The 23,120-nt window shown below is 37.1% G+C and overlaps 1 protein-coding gene across 4 annotated transcripts in view; it reads right to left on the bottom strand.

Annotated features, from left to right (window-relative positions):
• The window catches only part of RAPGEF6 (Rap guanine nucleotide exchange factor 6), a 218,324-nt gene that overhangs the window by 176,900 nt on the left and 18,304 nt on the right, over positions 1 to 23,120 (bottom strand). For all 4 annotated transcript variants that reach the window (XM_060008898.1, XM_060008900.1, XM_060008899.1 and 1 more), the window contains exons 2-4: positions 15,244 to 15,314; positions 14,232 to 14,288; positions 8,454 to 8,537 (exon numbers count right to left, since the gene is read on the bottom strand). In XM_060008898.1, the coding sequence (XP_059864881.1) occupies positions 8,454 to 8,537; positions 14,232 to 14,288; positions 15,244 to 15,314 (212 nt within the window). The remainder of the gene's footprint in view (positions 1 to 8,453; positions 8,538 to 14,231; positions 14,289 to 15,243; positions 15,315 to 23,120) is intronic.

The following is a 23,120-nucleotide window of genomic DNA, read 5'->3' as shown; positions in this document are numbered from 1 at the left end:
AATGTAAACTGATTTATAGTGACACCCCCCCCCCCAAAAAATAACAGTGATTCAGTGATCTCTAGGGATGAAGGGACAGAGCAAGGAAGGATGAGCAAGGTTTACAAAGAGGCCTGAGGAAATTTTGATGGGGTTGGACATGTTCACTATCTTTATTGGTAATTTTATGGGTGTATACATATGTCAAACTTATCAAATTATAACTTTAAATATGTGCAGTTTAGTTTATGTCAATTATACCTTAATTAAGTTGTTAAATAGGACAGACTTAAGAAACTGAAAATGCAAATCAAATGAGATAAAAATGCATGCAATACCTGTCAGCTTGCATCATGAATGTATTCCAGATTTCTACAATAATAAAGACTAATAACTCAACCTTAAAACAGGCACGCACGCGCACACACACACACAAACTTAAAGAGATACTTCACAAAAGAATACAGGGGAAGCAATGGCCAATAAGCACAAGGAAAAGTGCTCAATATCATTATTCAGCAGGAAAATGAAAATTAAACTAATTCACAGTGACTAGAATAGCTAAACTAAGACTGGGGACACCACATGTTGATGACTACGTAAAAACAGGAACAAAACTCTTATCCATTGCTGGTAGGAGTCTAAAATGGTACAACCACTGTGAAACACAGTTCAGCAGCTTCTCACTAATAGTTTCTCTATTAAACTTCAAGACACATTATAAAGCTATGATAATTACAACAATGTGGTATTCAAGCAGGATAAACAAAACATAATGGAATAGGAGCCCAGAAGTAGGCACACAAACATGTGGATATTTGATTTTTGAAAAAGGTGGCACTGAATGAGAGTGGGAGAAGAACATAAAGGAATCCACATGAAAAATCATGCAACACTATGCCATACTCAAAAACCAATTCTAAGTAGACTACAGGTCTAAATGTGAAAGAAAAACGAGAAAAATTCTAGAAAGTAAAAAAGGAAAATACCTTCATGATCTCAGCTACAGAAATATCTTTTAAGCAAAGAAGACAAAAAGGAAAAGACTGAATTGCTCTATTTAGAGTTAAGAACTTGTGCTCATCCAAAGACATTACTAAAAGAATAAATAATACAAGGCACAGAGTAGGGAAAAGATATGTGTAATATAAATAACCAAGCAAGAATTTTTATTCAGAATACACAAAGAATTTCCACATCTCAATAACAAAAACACAATGCATTAGAAAAATGAGGAACAGACTTGAAGAAGCACTTTACAAAAGAGGTTATTTAAATGAGAATGTACTCACTCATCAACAAGCAGTAATATGCAAAGCAAAACTAAGAGATACACACACATACACACACACACACACACACACACAACACACTCAACAGAATAACTGAAATTAAGCAGTCAAAAAAATAAAAAATGACAATACTAAGTGTTGTTAAGGATGTGGAACAATAGGAATTCTCATGCACTGCTCCTGGGTGTGTAAATTGGTACACCCACTTTGGAATACAACTTGCAATGAACAATTAAAGCTGAAAACAGGCACATCCTATAAGCCAACAATTTTCTGATAGGTATACCTACAGAAATGTAACATGTGCATCTAATGTACAAGAATGTTCACAGCTGCTTTACTTTTAATAGCCCTCAACTATGGAAACAATGAAATACTCTATGAGAATGAACTAACTACATGCATAACACAGATGAATCTCATAAACATAACACTAGGCCAAAGAAGGCATATAAAAAGAATGGAAGAGTATATTCCTGTTAAGTTCAAAAGTAACCAAAACTAAACTACAGTACATATCCTCAGGCTAAAATTCTATAGCTATTCAAGATTGATTAAAATTTAGGAAAACGATGATCTTTGGGGGGAAAGCAAGAGAGTTGATTTGAGGAACGACAAGCAAGGATCCTTCCAGGGTGCTGACAAATTTCAATTTCTTGATCTGAGGGTAGTGATTAGGCAAATGTTCAATTTATACTAATTTATTAACATGTACATTTAGGTTATCTGCACTTTTCCCCATTTATTTCACAATAAAGGAGTTAAAACTACTGAATAAACTTCCAACTTGGGTCAGAAATAGGAAAAATAAGAATATGTATTTGTTTTTGTTCACATATATTTAAAAAATCTAGAAAGATATGTAAGACGTTAATAAAAGTGGTTAGCTTTCTACACAGGTGGGTTGAATGGCGTGGATAATAATAAAAGTGGGAAAAATACTTCTTAAAGTACAACTTGTTACACTGTTTTGACTTTCGAACAGTATAAATTCATTACTTTGTCAAAAAAATATTATTCTAAAAATTACGTCTTTAGAAAAAGGACAATGCTATTTACAGTGCTGGTGAGAGGTGATTAACCCTTCCCAACCTCAATGACTAGAAGAGTGCCTGACACATGCAGGTACTCAATAAATATCTTCTAAATGAATTATCTCTCAGTGCTTGAGATATTCTGACTGAAGTACCTGTTCCCTCCTTCTTTGCCAACCTAATCCTGCTTATTTGTAGAATCCATTTCCACAGTTGCCTCCCCAATAAAGTTTTCTTCTCATGTCACACAAGGGCCCTTTTTAAACAAAGCAGTCAAAAAAAATAAAAAAATAAACAAAGCAGTCATCCCATTCCACCAAGTTAAGTCAGTCTTTTTTTCTTAATGCCAGTGTCTTACATGGAGATGACCATCAATGCTTATTTGCTGCATAAATGAATGTTTCAATGAATACACGCATTAAATTTTATTTAAAATCACAGTATGGGACTTCCCTGGTGGCACAGTGGTTAAGAAGCTGCCTGCCCCCTGCCAGGGGACATGGGTTCGAGCCCTGGTCCGGGAAGATCCCACATAACGCGGAGCAAATAAGCCCATGCGCCACAACTACTGAGCCTGTGCTCTAGGGCCCGTGAGCCACAACTACTGAGCCTGCATGCCACAACTACTGAAGCCCGGGCGCCTAGAGCCCATGCTCCGCAACAAAAGAAGCCATCACAATGAGAAGCCCACGCACCACAACGACGAGTAGCCCCCGCTCACCACAACTAGAGAAATCCCGCACACAGCAACGAAGGTCCAATGCAGCCAAAAATTTAAAAATAAATTTATTTTAAAAAAAAATAAATAAAAATCACAGTAATGGAGTCCTTGTTTTCTTGAGCTACACTGAAAATTTACGGTGACAAATAGAAAATGCACTCAATTCTAGAAAAAACTAAATCCGTTTCAAAAGAAAAACAATGATATTTCAGATTTGATTTATTCCTTTTCTTTGTTTATTGTGAACTGTAAGATATATTTTATTGGTTTAAATTACATATAAAACTTCATTACAAGATAAGGGGCTGCACTTTAGATGCTTCATTAAAATATATACAAACTAGAGTTTAGGTGATAAATGCTATAAAAATTCAAGGACCTGCCCCCTCGGTCAAATTTCTGGGAGTTCCGTAATTTGGGGCATGACAACATATCACCTACAAGGTGAAATACAAGTTGCTGCACCTCATACCATCTAGCACAAAAGAAGAGACACAATGTTTGGTTAGTTTTCTCAGATTCTGGAGGTAACACATAAAGTGTGCTACTTTGACCCATCTTCAGAGTTGCCCATAAGGCTGCCGCCAAGTTCAGGACACAGTAGAAGCCACTCTACTACTTGGGCCTTATGATCCAGCATATCCAATGATGGATTATTTAGTGTTCATGGCAAATAGTGATATTCTAGGGAGTGTCTGACAAGCACTAATATGAGAATGACAGTACAGGTCTCTAGAATTTCTGAAATATCCATGCTCTCTTCTACAAATAACATTCTACTTTCCAGAAACAATTTCTGGCTTGCTACTGGGCGTTGGTAGAGGCTGAATGCCTAACCATGGGACATCAGGTGACTACGCAGCCTGAACTTCCTATCATGAACTGCATTCCTAGCCATAAGGCTTGGGCATGAGCAGTAGCAATCTATTATCAAATAAATATGGTATATAAGAGATCAAGTTTACCCAGGTCCAGAATAAGTTGCATGAGCAGGTGGCTCAGACTCCTTCAGCACCAATTCCTGTTGCATTGCCTCCTCCACCTCAATCTGTGCCTATGCCCACCCAGGGAGTCCCTTATGACCAGGTGACTGAAGAAGAAAAAACTTGAGCCTATTTCACAGATAAGTCTGCACAACATGCTAGTACTACCCCAAAGTGGACAGCCCTACTCAAAGGTGACCCTGAAGGAAGGTAGTGAAGGAAAATCCTTCTAGGGAATAGAACTTCAAGCAGCAGTACATTTGGTTGTCCATTTTATCTGGATTGAGAGAGGCCAGAATTATTAGATCAATATCTAGACATTCATGGGAGCAGTTACTAATGGTTTGGTTGAATAGTCAGAGACTCGGAAGGAAAAGGACTGGAAGACTGGTAACAAGGAAGTCTGGGAAGAGGTATATGGAAGGACCTCTTTCAAAATGGATACAGACTTTGAAGATACCTGTGTCCCCTGTGAATGCACAAAGGGCATCCACTGTACAGGTAAACAAAATAACATGCTCTATGGATGTCAATCAAACTCTTTCTCCCCAGTCAGTGCTTGTTCAATGGGCCCACAAATGAAGTGGCTATTGTGACAGAGATGGAAAATATGCAGCGGCTCAACTGCCAATGCTACTGCTGGGTACCTAATCTGCCAACAGCAGAAACCAATACTGAGTCTCTGATATGGAAGCATTCCTCAGGAGGACTATTTAGTCACCTAGTGGCAGATTATTTACACTGGACCTTTTCTATCATGGAGAAGGACTATATTTGTCCTCACTGGAACAGGCACATATTCTGGAAATGATCTGCCTTTCCTGCCCATAATGCTTCTGTCACCACCACTATCCACAGGCTCATAAAATGCCTATCTATTGCCTCGGCACTCTAGACAGCATCATTTTCAATCAAGGTACTCATTTTGCAGCAGCAGAAGTACAGCAATGGTTTGTCTCCCCCAACAGCCAGAATACATGGGTCTGATATTCAAGGCGTGGAAACAGGAGTGGCTCTTCTCAGTGTTGTACTTAATAACTCATTCACAGAACTTTTACTTCCCCTCCCTAAAACTGTGAGCTCTGCTGGTTTTGATTCTTAGTCTTAGATTATGTCTAGCTATAGAAACACAGCAACGGTTCCACTGAATTAGAGACTTCCACCTGGCCGCTGGACCAAAAGGCAGGAAAAGGGGTTATTCTACTGGCCTGAGTGATTGATCCCAATCACCAAGGAGAAACTGAGTTGCTGCATACAATGGGGGCCAGGAGAACTACATCTGAAGCCCAGGGGGTTCATTTAGGCTCCCTGTAGTACTTTCAAGTCTGCTGTTAAAGGTTAATGGAAAACTAACGGCAACCAAAAGACGGGGGGTGGGGTGGGCAGGATAATTAAGGATCCTTCAGAAATGAAAGTTTTGTGCCCATCATCAGGTAAAGAACGCAGAACAGCTGAAATTCTGGCTGAGGCCGGAAGTACTGAATGGGTGGTGAAAAAAAGGAAGCGAGAGATACCAACTACGGGCTTGTGAGCAGTTACAGAAACAAGGACTATATATTGTGATATGTCTGGAGTTGTGTAAACGTTAACCATTTTCTTCTTCCCTCTCTTCCCCATATTTATTTTATATATAAGTTGTTGGAGGTGAACTTTACAAAGTAGTTTGTAGTTAATAGAATATTCAGAGTACTGTGATGGAATATGTAATCAACAGCGAGTAATGACTGTTGGGACTGTGCATCTCCTTATTTTGGGGAGAGAGTAGGAACTTCTTTACTTATATGAACGATAGCTACATCTTGTTAGGTGGAAACAGAGTTGGATGGAAGCTCAAATGTGTTCAGAATGAAAACTGAGTAACCAAGAGAGTGGACTGTACCATTCATTTATTGCCTCTCAAGTTCAAATGTATTTGCTCTCAGTTTCAAATTTACTTTGTAATAAAGCATCTGGATTTAGTCAAGATTCTCCTTTGGCCAGCTGGAAATGTTAAAGCTCTGTCAGTAAAGGGTGCTAGTACCAGGACACCGCAGTAGGAAAGTATTCTTTGCTCTGCGGGGTATGTGTGTGTAAAGCAAAGGGACGTCCTATCTCCAGCCTCAGGGCCCATCTGCACCCTGGGCCGGGTGAGGGTGAGGGAGGATTTTATTGCTTACCGGTCCTGGTCAGAGGATCTCTTCCTGCCAGCCTTGACTCAATAACTGTGGACAGCTCTGGCCCAGGGCAACCAAGTGAACTTCTCCATTAGCTATTGGGCTACAAGTAACATATTCACCAACAAGTTCTGAACTTCAGTTTTGGGGAGAGGGCTCCCCTTTCAAGTTTGTTCCTTCCTTGGGTACTCTGTCCCTTAGTTCCTTTATCCTTCTTAGTACCTAACTTCTTAAAGTAGTTAATAATTCTTTAAACTGTCCCTGTTCAAATTACTGTGTGGTTTCTGTCTACTCACTGATAACGGAGTAACAAATACCTTAATATCTAGAGAAATAGGCTGTATTTTTATAACCTAGAAAACGACTATTATTCCTTGCCTTATAATAGGTACCGCTCATATCTGTTGATTACCATAATGATCATATCCCAACGCTATTATAATGAACAGAAGCCAAAAATTATTCGATGCTTAATATATGCTAAGCATTATTCTACGTATTTTATTTGTATTGACTCATTTAATCCTAACAATAACCTAATACAAGTATCTCTCAAACACAAAATATAAATCTCCTACCTAGGAACTGCTCTCTAAATAACGATTAAATAGACTTCTACAATCATGTTTGCTGTGAAGTTCATGATGGTTACATTAAAGCATTCCATGACTTTATTGTTTTAAAATCTCCTACTATCAGGAGTTCCCTGGCAGTCCAGTTGTAAGGACTTGGTGCTTTCACTGCCGTGGGCCCAGGTTCAATCCCTGGTCAGGGAACTAAGATCCCACAAGCTGAGTGGTACAGCTCAAAAAAAGAAAAAACAAAACAAAAAAAACTCATACTATCAATTATTTAAAAGATAAACTTCATTGTCTTGATCACAAACTCATGGTGAATTATTGTGGCTGATTAATGGCTACATAAAATCCTTGACTATTCCTAACAGCAGAAAAGGGTGATAAAATATTCAAAAGAACAATACTAATAATCTTAAAATATAACTGTAGTCAGTTATCAACCCAGCTTATTCTGTGTCAGTAGCTAACTCATTACAAATCACTAAAGTGACTTTCAGAAACATAGTAGAAAGGAACAATACCCCAAAGGCTTAAATAACCAAGAACTATTATGTATTTTATTTGTAAAAAAGGTCAACAATATGCTTTATACTACTAATCAAGAAGTACAGATTTCATTTAACTAAAAGTTGATGATATAAAGTTTCAAGAATAAAACCATGGCTTTAAAAATGGCATCAAAACTGAGATGTCTCGTACCATCTGTCAAGTAGAATGTACCTTGATACTTAAATTTAATAGTTTTGCAACTAAATTAATTCAGCTGCAATTAGAAGTCTTACCTTAAAAGCCTAAAAATCTCTTCTCAACATTATTGGGAAAGTTACCAAAAAATTACATTTTTATGTCACAAAATTATAATTTGAGGCCCCAAAATCTTAAGAATTACTAACAGACCAAATTCTCTAAGAATACTATATCTGATCATCTTTCCAACCACTCTTCTTTTACCTAATAATTCTGATGATGATAATTAACAATTACTTGTAACAGCCAGGCACTGTTCTAAGAACTCTCTCTCTATATATATATAAACTCATTTATTACTCAAAGCTGGCCTATGAAATACATCCTATTATTGTCCCTATTTTACAAATGAGGAAACTGAGGCACAAGGGGATTAAGTAATTTGTCCAAAAAGTATTATACAGTAGAGCAAAGATGTGAACTCAAGCAGTCTGGCTCTAGAATGTCAACTTTTACAGAGTTCCATTGAGAACTCTGAGTAGTAGATTGCTATAACCTCATAAGGCACTTTAAATAGGTTCTATTATTATCCTCTTACATACAAGAAAACTATAATTTGTCCAAAGTCATAAAACTAATAAGTGACAAAATCAGGATACTACCCTAGTTCGCATTACTCTAAAAAACGATTTAACTATAAAGATATATTGCCTCCCTATAACTAACAGCAATGAATGCAAAACCATCAGATAAATGAGATCAAATCTCACATACAACTAAAGATCAAATAGCAGTATAATATGCCATGGTGTAAACTATAGATTATACCCCCAAGAAATATGAAATATCAGTTGATTCCTGCCAAGTACTTCAAATAGTACCAAAAAGCAAGGACATTTCTAAAATGTATCACCTACTAAGAGAAAATACACATCTACATAAAAATAGTTTAACGTAAGAAATAAAATAACTAGTTGTAATCTAACTTTGCCTACCACATGCACTAAACAGCAAATGTAAACATACCTGCAAGGAGGCAAAACCATGGAGTCTTTCATAAGCACAGATCCAGAAAGCAGGATATACCAACATCTGGCAATAGTTTCTGAACTGTTTAAATGAATAAGTAAATAGATGAGTAAATAAATACACACATTCACATGTATATGGATTCAGTACAAAATACAAAACATGAAAAATATTCTAATAATATCATAAATCATTAAAAATTAACTCTCCTTGGAAATTTTGCCTGTTGCCTAAGGTTTCATACAGACCATGTTCATATCTTACATAATCACTAGCTTAAGATATAGGCTTCAGAAATGTATGTTTATTAGCTCTATCTTATTAATTTATATCAGTAACTTCCCATTCCTCATTTTTGTGTACTGGATCACCACATTTGATGAAGATTAACATAAATATTGTACTACATGTGCATATTAAAAAATTCTATTTCTAGGGCTTCCCTGGTGGCGCAGTGGTTAAGAGTCCGCCTGCCGATGCAGGGGACACGGGTTCGTGCCCCGGTCTGGGAAGATCCCATATGCCGCAGAGCGGCTGGGCCCATGAGCCATGGCCGCTGAGCCTGCGCGTCTGGAGCCTGTTCTCCACAATGGGAGAGGTCACAACAGTGTGGGGCACGCGCACTGCAAAAAAAAAACCTTAAAAAAAAAATTCTATTTATGATAATTTTTATGTATATTACAAGTTTATTGTATATTAAAGACAATACTGTTTGGAATTCACAAGTTTATCAATGTTCCATCTTCATGTTCAACTATAATTTGGATCTACCTCTTTCTCTTAAATTTTATTCTGACAGAAATACATTAAATGCCTACCCAATCTTTCACTTTATGTGTGTCTGAGGGATAAAAGAATATCAGATGACTTAAGTCCATCATCATTTTTATTTTTAGTTCAGTTAAATCTCCAATGGAAACCAAGAATCTTGTTAGATGTTACTTTATAATCTAATCTTTTCCTCTTTCTCTAAAGTATTTTTAATTTACCATACCTAAAACTTCAATTAATTCCAATATGTAGACAATTCTAATTTTATAAAACAAACATTTCCTCTGAGCTGGAGAACTGTATATCTATCTGGCTAGCGACTTGACATGTTAGCTTGTATATCTAACACACAAGTCAACTTCAACATGTTCAAAATCTACCTATCATTTCTTTCAAGCTTCATTTTTTTCATTCTCAATGAATAGTACCATCCTCCACCCAGAAAACTAAGCCTCCAAACCACTCTACATAGCACCCAGGATGAGCTTTCTGGGTGAATCCTATTGCCTACCATAAGAAAAAAGTATCATCAAGTTTCCAGAAGATACTTTAAAGTTCTTTACATCCATCCCTTCCATCTTCACAGAAGGAAGATATAAATGGCTGAAAATCTCCTACTTAAGGTTCTTTGTTTGGAAATTTTACTTTCTAATTCTTTTGAAACATGACTTTTGTACAAGAAGGAATAAAAATCAGTAAAAGAAAATTCTGCCCAAAATCAAGACAGAAGAAAGTTATGATTGGATGCTACCATAAGCCTCTAATTTTTATCTCACTTTGCTGAAACAGTCACAAAGTTGTCAGCAAATTCTACTATAAACAGAGGAAAAATCCTGAAATTCACTCCTACTACCAAGAGAGCCATGCCAGCTCACGAATCAGAAACTGTTCAAACCTTGCAGAGAATTCCACTCTCAGAGCAGTTTGGCAATGCATCTGATGAGTAAACACATGGAAAGTGAAAGTCTTTTAACATGCGGCCATGCTATCTCCTTTCTCTTTGCAAGCAAATGAATCTAAGAATAATTTAGCCTAGAGAAGAGTGGCATATTTAATCTTGTCAGATCTTACTCCTTTCAAAGGCTTCACACTGCTCCTAAAATAAAGAACAAAAACTATTAAGGTGGTCTCCACCTGGCTCTCCACACCCCTCTCTTCCTGTTTCTTCCTCTCTGCTCGAAGCACTGAACATAGTGGTTTATTTTCACTCTTTCTATCATGCTGCTTCCCAGTTAAGGTCAACTATACACATTCTTTTCTCTGCTTCCACTAATCTCTGAATTTAAAATCTTTACTTAACTTCCACATTCATTTTTTAGAAATTCCTTTGTTTTATGATCAGCCAAATACAGATTTGGGTAACTCTTTATACTACTTTTTAAACAGCTTAATTGAGGTATAATCAATATACCACAAATTCACTCATTTTAAGTGCACAATTCAATGACTTTTATGATATTGAAAAGAACTGTGCAAACATCACCACAAAGAGATCTCTTATGCCTCGTTTGCAGTCAATCCCTGCCCCAGGTAACCAATAACCTGCTCTATCTCTACAGATTTGTCTTTCCTGGACAGTTCGTATAAATGGAATCATGTAATATGTGATGTTTCTATCTTGCTTCTTCCATTTAGCATAATATGCTTGAGGTTTGTCCATGTTGTAGTGTGTAGCAGCATTTTATTCCCTTTTACACTGCCAAATAGTATTCCACTATACAGATGCAGAGCATTTTATCTATCTATTCACTGAACAATTTAATTATGTCGAGTTTTAGGCTAGTATGAATAGTGCTACTAAGAACATCTATGTACAGTCTCTGCACGTGTTTTCATTTCTCTTGGGTAAATATGTAAAAGTGGAATTACTAGGTCATATGGTAAAATTTTAAGAAACTGCCAAACTGTTTCCTAAAGTGGCTATACTTACATCTGCACCACAAATATATGACGATTCCAGGTGTCACCATATCCTCACCAACACTTGTTATGTTTAGACTGCAGATACTTTTTTTTTTAACATCTTTATTGGAGTATAATTGCTTTACAATGGTGTGTTAGTTTCCACTTTATAACAAAGTGAATTAGCTATACATATTTCCCCATATCTCCTCCGTCTTGCATCTCCCACCCTCCCTATTCCACCACTCTAGGTAGACACAAAGCACCGGGCTGATCTCCCTATGCTATGCGGCTGCTTCCCACTAGCTACCTATTTTACATTTGGTAGTGTATACATGTCCATGTCACTCTCTCACTTCGTCCCAGCTTACCCTTCCCCCTCCCCATGTCCTTAAGTCCATTCTCTACATCTGCGTCTTTATTCCTGTCCTGCCCCTAGGTTCTTCAGGACCTTTTTTTTTTCTTTTTAGATTCCATATATATGTGTTAGCATACACTATTTGTTTTTCTCTTTCTGACTTACTTCACTCTGTAGGACAGACTATAGGTCCATCCACCTCACTACAAATAACTCAATTTTGTTTCTTTTTATGGCTGAGCAATATTCCATTGTATCTATGTGCCACATCTTCTTTACCCTTGACTGCAGCTACTTTTTAAAATATATTTTTAATTGAAGTAACACTGGTTTACAACATATGTTTCATATGTACAGGGCTTCCCTGGTGGCGCAGTGGTTGAGAGTCCACCTGCCGATGCAGGGGACACGGGTTCGTGCCCCGGTCTGCGAAGATCCCACATGCCGCGGAGTGGCTGGGCCTGTGAGCCATGGCCGCTGAGCCTGGCCGCACAGCCATGGCCGTCTGGAGGCTGTGCTCCGCAATGGGAGAGGCCACAACAGTGAGAGGCCCGCGTACCACAAAAAAAACAAAAACACATATGTACATTGTATTTCTACTTCTGTATACCCTACAGCATGCTCACTATCAAAAATTTAGTTTCCATCCATTACCATACAGGTGATCCCCTTTACCCATTTCGCACGCCTGCAACTGTAGCTATTCTAATGGGTGTAAAGTGAATATCTCATTAATTTTTGTGTGTGGTGTAAGATAAGAATCTAAATTAAGTTTTTGCATATAAACACTCAATCACCCCAGCACCATTTGTTGAAAAAACTATGCTTTCCCAATTGAAATGCTTTAGTACCTTCATCAAAAATAAACTGTTCACTGGTGGTTCCTTTTTAATACTCAGTTGTGTTATACCTACATTGTGTGCACATCTTAGCTACACAGCTACAAGGCCATTAAAAATAAAGCACACAGAAACTGTTTATAAATATAAGGGTTTATTTCTGGGTTCTCAATTCTGTTCCACTTATCTATAAATCTGTACTTTTCCCTGATAGCACTTAAATATGTGCAGCTATTTTAATTAACTTTCTCTCCCCCACTATACAATAAACTCATAAGGACAAATCCCGTTTCTTCCCACCACTCTACACCAGGCTAAGCATAATGTATAGCAGACAAACATTTAATAGTAAGTGAATGAATCAACAAATGAACAAATAAAGCTATTAAAATCCATATGAATCCAGTACTTAGAAATAATGACAAACGCAGTGTGCAATGAAACACTGAAGTTAATACCATTTCTCTATACCAGCTGCATACATATAATGAAAGAGATCACTGTTGCCAAAATTTTTGGAAGAAAAACAGAGAAGAATATCTTCATAATCTTGAGGAAGGGAAAGATCTTGTTTTTTTAAACAGGACATGAGAAGCACTAATCACAAGCGGAAAAACTGAGAAAGTAAGAAATTTCTTCTCTTCAAAAGATGCCATTAATAGAGTAAAAAAAGCAAGCCACACAGTGGGAGAAGATATTCACAACTTATGTACCCAACAAAAGACTCAGATATAGAATTCATAAAAATTTTCTACAAATCAATAGAAATAAGATAGCCCAACTAAAACATGGTCAAAAACTTGAATCAGGAGATCATAAAAGAGCTATCCAAATAGCCCATAAAAACATGAAAATCATTCATCATCATTAGTAAGCAGGAAAACAAAAAACAAAATCACGAGGTAAAATGAAATACATATTTTAGATTCTAATGTTACAAGCTCCTGGGACTTCCCTAGTGGCACAGTGGTTGAAAGTCCACCTGCCAATGAAGGCAACACGGTTTCGATCCCTTGTCCAGCAAGATCCCACATGCCGCGGAGCAACTAAGCCCGTGCACCACAGCTACTGGGCCTGAGCTCTAGAGACCATGAGCCACAACTACTGAAGCATGCGTGTCTAGAGCCCGTGCTCCGCAACAAGAGAGGCCACCGCAACGAGAAACCCACACACCGCAACAAAGAGCAGCCCCTGCTTGCTGCAACTAGAGAGGGCCTGCACTCAGCAACAAAGACCCAACACAGCCAAAACTAAATAAATAAAATAAATAAATTTATTAAAAAAAAAAGAATCTCTTAAATTTGAGCATGTGCATTTCCAATGCTTTTATTCCCAAGAATATTCCCAAGAAGAATGAGTAAATAGAGGTACAAAAACACATGAATAAAATATTCATAGAAACTTACTATTCATGATAGGGAAAAACTGGAAACAACCCAAATATTTATTAATAGTGGGAAGGATAAACAAACTATGTTATTTTCACATAACTGTATACTGTTAAGCACTGAAAAAGAATGAATGCAAAAACATGGAAGAATCTGCAACATTTGTGAAGTATAAAAAGCCTGACCAACAGATTTTTATCTATATGAAATTTACAGAGACAAAACTAATCTAAGGTGACAGACATCAGAACTAGATTACCTTTCCAAGACAGTTGACTAGAGCCTTCTGAAGAGCTGATATGTTCTACATATTCGCTGCATAGTAGTTACACAGGTGTATATATTTATTAAACTTCATTGCACTGTACACCTTCTGTGAGCCCTATGTACATTATATTTCATAGTTTAGGAATATATTTCAATCTCCTCTACAGAAACTGTTCCAGAATCAAATGAATTTCAATGCTAACAATCTAAATTTTAAACATTAATTTAAGCTAATTATGGAAATACTTACCAAAAAAGAACTTGATTGCCACTGTATCTCTCATAGCGTGCTCTCGCAGACATTAATCTAACATATTTTTTAAAAAGTAAAAAATTTTAAAATTATTTTATTTGAATTGTCTCAAAAATTGTTATAATTACAACAGAAAATTATCAGATCTATCACTAAATTTTTCACTGGAGTTTAAAAATATGATCACACACACACAAATCTGTTGAATAAATATAAATTTGCTTGTATTTAAAAATACTTTACTACTAATGCCCTAGTTTTTTCTTTCTTCTTGATATACTTACTTGACATATACTAATATCTAATTATGTTACACAGAAATCAGAAAATAATAAATTCCAAACAATTACATTTAGAATCTGGTCCATAGCCAGAAACTTAAAGAATAGCCAGAAAAAGTGATAAGTAAGCTGGTCATGGAAGAAAAACACAGTTTAATTAAAATACTATGCAAAGTTATAATAGTTAGTGCTTATAGCACTCAAAAGTATCTTTACAAATATAATCACAATGAGACAAGGTAGCAGGAGAGAAAACTCATTTTACAGAATAGAAAAATGAGGTTCGGAAAGTTTATGGGTACTGTCCATAGGAGCTTATGCCAAATCAAGAGTCTTGTTCCTTCCACTTTAATATAACACTACATCATACCATGCCCATCTCAAGCATTTGATACAATAAATATCAATACAAACTACAAAGAGAAAGTTCTGTTTTCACTAGCTAGCACAAACTGAGCACTGCACTTTGCTTTAAATATTCTCATTTAATCCTCGAAATGCTGCAACAAAGGTAATCTTTTTATCCCTATTTTATGGAAGACAAAACTGCAGCTTAGATGTTAAGACTTGCTCAAAGTCCCAGGGCTAAGGAAAACTGGAATGAGAAAGGCCCATTTCTTTGCATATCCTATAAAAAGCCCCTAAATGATTTGGTCCCTGCAACTATCTATCCAAACTCATTTGAATAACTCCTTAGCACATGCTCTTAAACACAGCATCACACTTACCTAAGCTGATGTTCCCTGAGATTTGATAATATTTCCATTCCATGAAGATAAGAATAAATAGTATTTAAGTCCTGTAGAACAGAAAAGACTTTAGATTAATTTTCAAATATACTTTTTAAAATATGATATCCCACAATTCTGATTTTAAGCAAACAACCATTTATGACACAACTGTTAACTACAGAAGAGTCACAAAATCTCTGAATTACAATAGATCTGAAAAGGTTTAGAAGAGTTCCCTCAACTCACACAGGAACCCCTCCTCAGCATGGCTGACAACCTCTACTCAAACAATGCCAAAAAACTCATTATTTCATATAAAAGTCTATTTCATTTCTAAACAGATGCAATCTTTCCTTTTTAGTGACCTCCAAATATTTGAAAACAGTTATCTTGTCTTCTTTTAAGTCTTTTTTTTTTTTCCTCCAAATAACAAAGTCTAAATATTTGCAGGTTCCAGATCTTTAAGCATCCTAACTGATCTCCTCTGGAGATGATTCTGTTTGTCAATATTCCTCTTAAAATATGATTTTCTAAAAAAAAAACTCTTTTCAAACAGACTCAAGGTGGTATTAATCTACCACTAAACAAAACTGAAATCCAATGGGACAATGCTATTGTTCACTCTCTGAAAGAACTGGGGAACATTTCTCTAGCCCTCATTCAGATAATTAGATATTAATAAACCCAGGTTAATAACGTATAGTAGTATAGTATAACCTCAGCTAAGAGCAATGGCATAGCAAAAGGAAAGTGTGGAAGCAGGGAACATTCCTGACAGAAAAGAGTATTTTACCACAGAATGCTGATGCACAGTGATTATAAAGAAGCTTAAATTCTCTATGTAAAATTTACCTCCTTATTCTCTTACAAGGAGTAATGCCTTTATACCAGGGCAGACTGCTCCCAAACACTACTCTCTTTGATATATAACAAGAGAATTATCAAATGACAGAGAGAAAAAAAGAAAAGACACATAAGACAACCTGTTTCCCCAATATGCTACTAAGACAACAAGGAAGCTCTAAGAAAAAAAGCAATAATCTCTGATTCCAAAGCTTACAACTGCCAATTAACCATGATGGATTCAATGACCACACACATCTCTGCTAAATCCTTACCAAAATAAGAGGGAAAAAGATTTTTAAGTATATATATATATATATATATATATATATATATATATAAAGAGATGAATAGATTAAAAGAGGAAACCATAGCAAATGAGTCTATAGACCTAAAAAAGGTCTATAAAATTCTATAAGACAGCAGATGGAGCAGTGATATGATAAACTGTACTTCCAAAGAGGACTACAATGATATGTCTTATCCCATATGCTCTTTTGCAATGAGACCTTGTCACTCCCTCAGCAAAAGTAGGAATCTAGGTGCCCTCCGCATGGATCTGGGTTGGTCCTGTGATTTGTTCTGACCCAAAGAATGTGCCAGAAGTGAGGTCGTGTAACTTCTAAGATTCAAATACCCTGAGAGCACCAATGTTGTGAGGAAGCCCAAAATAGCCTCATTGAAAGAGAAAGGCCACATGAAACAGCACCAAGGAACCGGATATGTGATTCCTTCTTAGACCAGACAGGCTACCAGCTGAATAGAACTAAGAGAATGATCCAAGTCGAGGTTCTGTGGGGCAAAAGAAACAACCTCCTAGCCAAAACTTTCTGAGTTGAGGTCAGAAACAGAGTCCTGGAAAAAGTCTGGCTCATAGTGACCTCACTGAGCCTACAGACCCACCTAATAGTCTTGTCTCTCTCCACTCCCCAAGTTTATAACTAGAATTTTTTTATCTGGCAGTTAGACTAACTCCCACAAAGGAACCTATGTGGTAAAAGCTGTCATAGTGGAAAAAGTCAAGTGGAAACCTCTGAAATTGCCCCATTCCCCAGAACAAGATAGTAAATAAAAGACAACATTGCTTTTCCAAAGAGGCAAAGAAGCAAAGACTAGGGCCGCCAGTAAGGGCTTAAAAGTATGCAGGGGTGACAGTCCTTCTCATGCATCATCTGCAAAAATCAGACAGATCCTAAAAAACGACTATAGACTGTCATACACTTAACCAAATTTTAGCTCTGGGCACAGCTACAAGTCCCAGACATAATATTGTTGAAGGAATGATTAATTAAGCTTCAGGTATTGATTTGGTGAATGTATTCTTTTCCATTCCAGTTACTAAAGTAAAAAGTACAAGAAACAGTTGGCAGTTGTGCAGGACAATATTAACTTACAGTTTTGCCTAAGGGCTATTGCAACTTTCTCAGTCTCTACCATAATATAACTTGAAGCCATCTAGACCACCTAAGACATTATATATGTATTTTGCTGACTGAACAGAATGAACAAGAGAATGAGCAAGGAGTGGCTGGTACCCTGGAGTCTTGCGTAACACACTTGAACTCCTGGAAGTGAGACATTAACTCTATGAGGGCTCAAAGACCTGCCACTTCAATGTTTTCGGGGGTGCAGTGTCAGAAGCATTACAAAACATCCCTTCAAAAGTAAAAGACAACTTTTGAGACTTCAGCTTTCATTCAAGATGGAATAAGAGGGATTGGACTTACCTTCCATCTAAAACAACTAAAAATCATAATAAATAAATGAAACATTTTTCAAGAGATAAGACATTACGAATGAGGTGATTAATATAATTATCATACCTTACTACCTGGTTGTATCTTGAGAAGAAGTAGCTGGCCACCTGCAGAGTAGAAGGTAGCTCAAGTTTGCAGAGCCAGACAGAGAGGGCGCATACTACACAGAAAGAAAGAATGTTCTGAAAACCTACAGAAGGTCTCACTTGAGTCTAGGTTGAGTACTGATCTTTCCATGTACATGAAGAAATACCTGAACTCAGGGAAAGAACCATCTGAAAGGATTAGAGTAGTGGTCCTCAATCAAGACTGATTTTGCCCCCTGGGTGACACAGTGATATCTGGAGACATTTGGGGTTGTCATAATTTTCAGAGGGGAAGGTGGGGCACTACTAGCATCACATGACTATAAGCCAGAGATGCTGCTAAATATCCTATGATGCCCAAGATAAGGCCCCAGAATAAAGGATTCTCTGGGCCAAAACATCAACAGTTCTGAGGTTTAAACTTCTTGGATTAAAGGGAACAATACCCAAAACTCACACAGGGACCAGAGGAGTTACTATTCCCACCAGGGAGAGTGGAAAAATCTCATAATTCAGAATGCATTTAGTAGAGTACTCAAAAGCCTTTGGATTCAGTACTGGGCAAAATTAACACTGCACTAAATGCTACTCTGGTGCTACGTAGCATAGCTCAAAAAAGAGCCCCAAAGGGTCATATGATTTCCAAATTACCTGTGTCCCAAAAGAATATTTACAGGAAATAAAATATACCCAGCACATAAAAAAGTAAAATTCACAATCTCTGGTACTCCATTAAAAATCACCAGGCATGAAAAGAAACAGGAAAAATGACCCATAAGGAGGAGAGAAAAAATCAACACCAACTCAGTAATTACCAGATAACAGAATTAATACAAAAAGATATTTAAAAACTTACTGAAACTATATTCCATATGTTCAAGAAAATATAGAAAAGATTAACTATATAACAAGGGACACTAAAAAAAAATTCCAGAGATGAAAACAACACTGAGATGTAAAATACACTGGATGGGATAAGTGACACATTAAGACACTGTAGAAGAAAAGATTTAAAAACTTAAAGACACAAAAATAGAAATAAAAAATAAGATACATGGGGAAAGGAGATCAAGATGGTGGAGTAGGAGGAGTCAGAGCTCACCTCCCCCAGTGAACACATCAAAAATACATCTATTGTACATGTGGGGCAACTCTCACTGAAAACAAACTGGAGACTGGCAGAAAGGCTCTTATACAACCAAGGCTGTAATGAAAGATCCACATGAAATCAGGTAAGAAAAGAGGAGAAGCAATCAGGTGAGGACCTGTGCCCCTAGGAGGGGATACAGCAGAGGAGGGGGACTGCATGGGCTCAGAGACCCTCCCCAAACAGTGAGGGGTGTGAACCACATATTAGGAAACCCAGCCCTGGGGTCCAACACCAGAAAGATAAGTCCTCTTCTTGGCTGACTTGAAGACCAGTGGGACTAGCAGGGGCTGTGAGAAATCTAGACGTTGCTAGTGAAGAGCACCCACGTGCTTGGTTTCTCTCAAAACAGGGTGGAGAAAGCAACTGAAAATGCCAGGTACTTTAGCTGGCTTCCTGCATCTGCCCAAACGTGCACCCTGGCTCACGCTGAGGGCCGCTTCAGCCCCTCTTGCTCCATGGCACAGCTCCCCACTACGGTGAAGGCTGCCATAGCCAAGTAGAGTAGACAGCTATGGCAGACAGAGCCAGCCCAGACCCAGCACTGCATCTGAATGGGGTGAGGGCAACCATTACTGGCATTCGTGGGGACAGCAGATCAGAAGCAGTCTGGAATTCCAGTGTGCTGGGACTGCCCCAGTGTGCACCTTGACCCATATCGACTGCCCACTCTGGCCTCTCATGGTCCAGCACTGCTACCTTCTGGGGTGAAAATGCCGAGGTTGCTGGAGGGGAGCACACACTTAGAGAAAATGGAACCAGTTCAGATTTAACCTTCAGGACTTCTGCTCTCGAACACTTGAAACTTGGGACAAGGATGCTGATTCCTGCCACTTGTATTTAACATAGTATTGGAAGTCCTAGTCACAGCAATCAGACAAGAAAAAGACATAAAAGGCATCTAAATTGGAAGAGAAGAAAAACTGTCACTATCTGCAGATGATGTCATATTTTATATAGAAAACTCTATAAAATTTCCACCAAAAAAACTATTAGAATAAATGAATTCAATAAAGTTGCAGAATATAAGATTAATATACAGAAATATGTGGCTTTTCTATACACTCATAATGATGAACTATCAGGAAGAGAAAGCAAGGAAACAATTGCATTTGAAACTACATGAAAAGAATAAAATATATAGGAATAAACTTGACCAAGGAGGTGAAAGATCCATATGCTAAAAACTATAAAACACTGATAAAGGAAACTGAAGAGGATACAAAGAAATGGAAAGATATCCTGTGCTCATGGACTGGAAGAATTAATATTGTTAAAATGTCCATACTGGGCTTCCCTGGTGGCGCAGTGGTTGAGAGTCCGCCTGCCGATGCAGGGGACATGGGTTCGTGCCCCGGTCCAGGAAGATCCCACGTGCCACACAGCGGCTAGGCCCGTGAGCCATGGCCGCTGAGCCTGCGCGTCCGGAGCCTGTGCTCTGCAACGGGAGAGGCCACAACAGTGAGAGGCCCGCATACCGCAAAAAAAAAAAAAAAAAAAAAAAAAGTCCATACTGCCCAAAGCAATCTACAGATTTAATACAATCCCTATCAAAATACCCATGACATTTTTCACAGAACTAGAACAAATAATCCTAAAACTTATATGGAACCACAAAAGAACCTGAATAGCCAAAGCAACCTTGAGAAAAAAGAACAAAGCTTGAGGTATCATGCTCCCTCACTTCAGACTATACTATAAAGTAACAGTAATCAAAACAGGATGATACTGGCTCAAAAAAAGGGCACATAGATCAATGAAATGGAATAGAGAGCCCAAAAATAAACCCACATACCTATGGTCAATTAATCTAAGTTAAAGGGGGCAAGAATATTCAATGGGGAAAAGACAATCTCTTCAGTAAGTCATGCTGGGAAAACTGGACAGCTACATGTAAAAGAATGAGATTAGGACATTTCCTCACACCATATACAAAAATAAACTCAAAATGGATTAAAGACCTACCTGTAATACCTGAAACCATAAACTCCTAGAAGAGAACATAGGCAGAACACTCTGACATAAATCACAGCAATATTGTTTTTTGTATCCTAAGGCAACAGAAACATAAGCAAAAATAAACAAATGGGACCTAATTAGACATAAGAGCTTTTGCACAGCAAAGGAAACCATCAACAAAACAAAAAGACAATTGACCGCTGAATGAGAGAAAATATCTACAAATGATATGACCAACAAGGTGTTAATATCCAAAATATATAAACAGCTCATATAGTTCAGTATCAAAGAAACAACCCAATGAGAAAATGGACAGAAGAAAAAGACATGAAAGACATTTTTCCAAAGAAGATATACAGATGGCCAAGAGGCATATGAAAAGATGATCAGCAACACTAATCATCAGAGAAATGCAAGTCAAAACCATAATTATATACCACCTCACTCCTGTCAGAACAGCTATCAGCAGAAAGATCACAAATAACAAATTCTGGCAAAGATGTGGGGAAAAGGGAGCCCTAGTAAGGAAAGGGAATATAAATTGGTGCAGCCACTACAGAAAACAGTATGGAGCTTCCTTCAAAAACTAAAAATAGAACTACCGTTAAGATCCAGCAATTCCACTTCTAGGCTTACATCTGAAGAAAATTAAAACACTAATTCAAAGAGGTACATGCACCCAATGTTCATAGCAGCATTATTTACAACAGCCAAGATACAGAAGCAACTAAGTGTCCATCAACAGATGAATGGATAAAGAAGACGTAATATGCGTACGTATGTGTGCGCTCACACACACACACACATATATACGCACAATGGAATACTGCTCAGCCACGAAAAGGAATGAAAGTTTGCCATTTGTAATAACATGGATGGACCTGGAGAGTATTATGCTTAGTGAAATAAATCAGACAGAGAAAGACAAATACTGCATGTTATCACTTACATGTGGAATCTAAAAAGTAAAACAAATGAATACATATAACAAAACAGAAACAGACTCATGGATATAGAGAACAAACTACTTGTTACCAGTGGGGAGAGAGGCAAGATAGGGGTAGGAGATTAAAAGGTACAAACTACTAAATATAAAATAAATAAGATACAAAGATGTAATGTACAGCACAGGGAATACAGCCAATATTTTATAATAACTTTAAATGGAGTATAATCTACAAAAATACTGAATTGCTATATTGTATGTATGATCTAACACTGCATAATATTGTAAATCAACTATACTTCAATTAAAAATATAAATAAATAAAACACAGGGAGAAAATATGGAAAAAATATCAACAGAGCACAAAAATGTGAACAGTAGGACAGGCATCAACTTTAAGCAGGCCTAACAGAAGTATAACTGGAGTCACTGTGAAGAAGACAAAGAACAAAAAAACAATTTGGAGAATGGTGGAAAATCTTCCATATTTGATAAAAACTATAAACTTGCACATCCATGAAGCTCAACAAAACCCAAGCACAAGAAATATGAAATAAACAACTGCAAAGATCATAATCAAATTGCTTAAAAAAATGATAAAATTATAAAAGCAGCTAAAGAAGATAAATTACACAGCGAGATCATTAGAATACAGAATAGTCAGAAACAACGCAATCCAGACAACACTGTAGTAACACCTTTAAAGTCACAAAAGAAAAAAACTATCAATCTAGAATACTATTCCCAGAAAAATACCCTTCAAAGAGGAAGGCAAAATATTTTTCATATATACAAAGGTTGAGTCAGTCAATCACCAGCACACCTGCTCTATAAAAAATGTTAAAAGTCATTCATAAAAGAAGAACACAATACAAGATGGAAATCTGGAGCTACACAAAGGAATGAAGAAAAACTGGAAAATGGTAACTACATGGGTAAATATAAATCTTTTTTCTAATTATTTAAAAGACAATTGACTATTTAAAGCAACAGCAACGACACCAATGAATTATGAGGTTTATTTATGTGTACAAGTAAAATGCATCACAACGGCACAAAGGCCAGGAGGTAAAAATGCAAGTATAGTATTGTAAGGTTCTTATATAAGAAATAGTATAATATCACTTGAAGGTTGA

This window comes from Delphinus delphis, chromosome 3 (assembly GCF_949987515.2).
Source record: "Delphinus delphis chromosome 3, mDelDel1.2, whole genome shotgun sequence".
NCBI classification, from domain to species: domain Eukaryota; kingdom Metazoa; phylum Chordata; class Mammalia; order Artiodactyla; family Delphinidae; genus Delphinus; species Delphinus delphis.
Note: the sequence above shows the minus strand (reverse complement) of the source record. Positions and strands in the feature narration are given on the sequence as shown.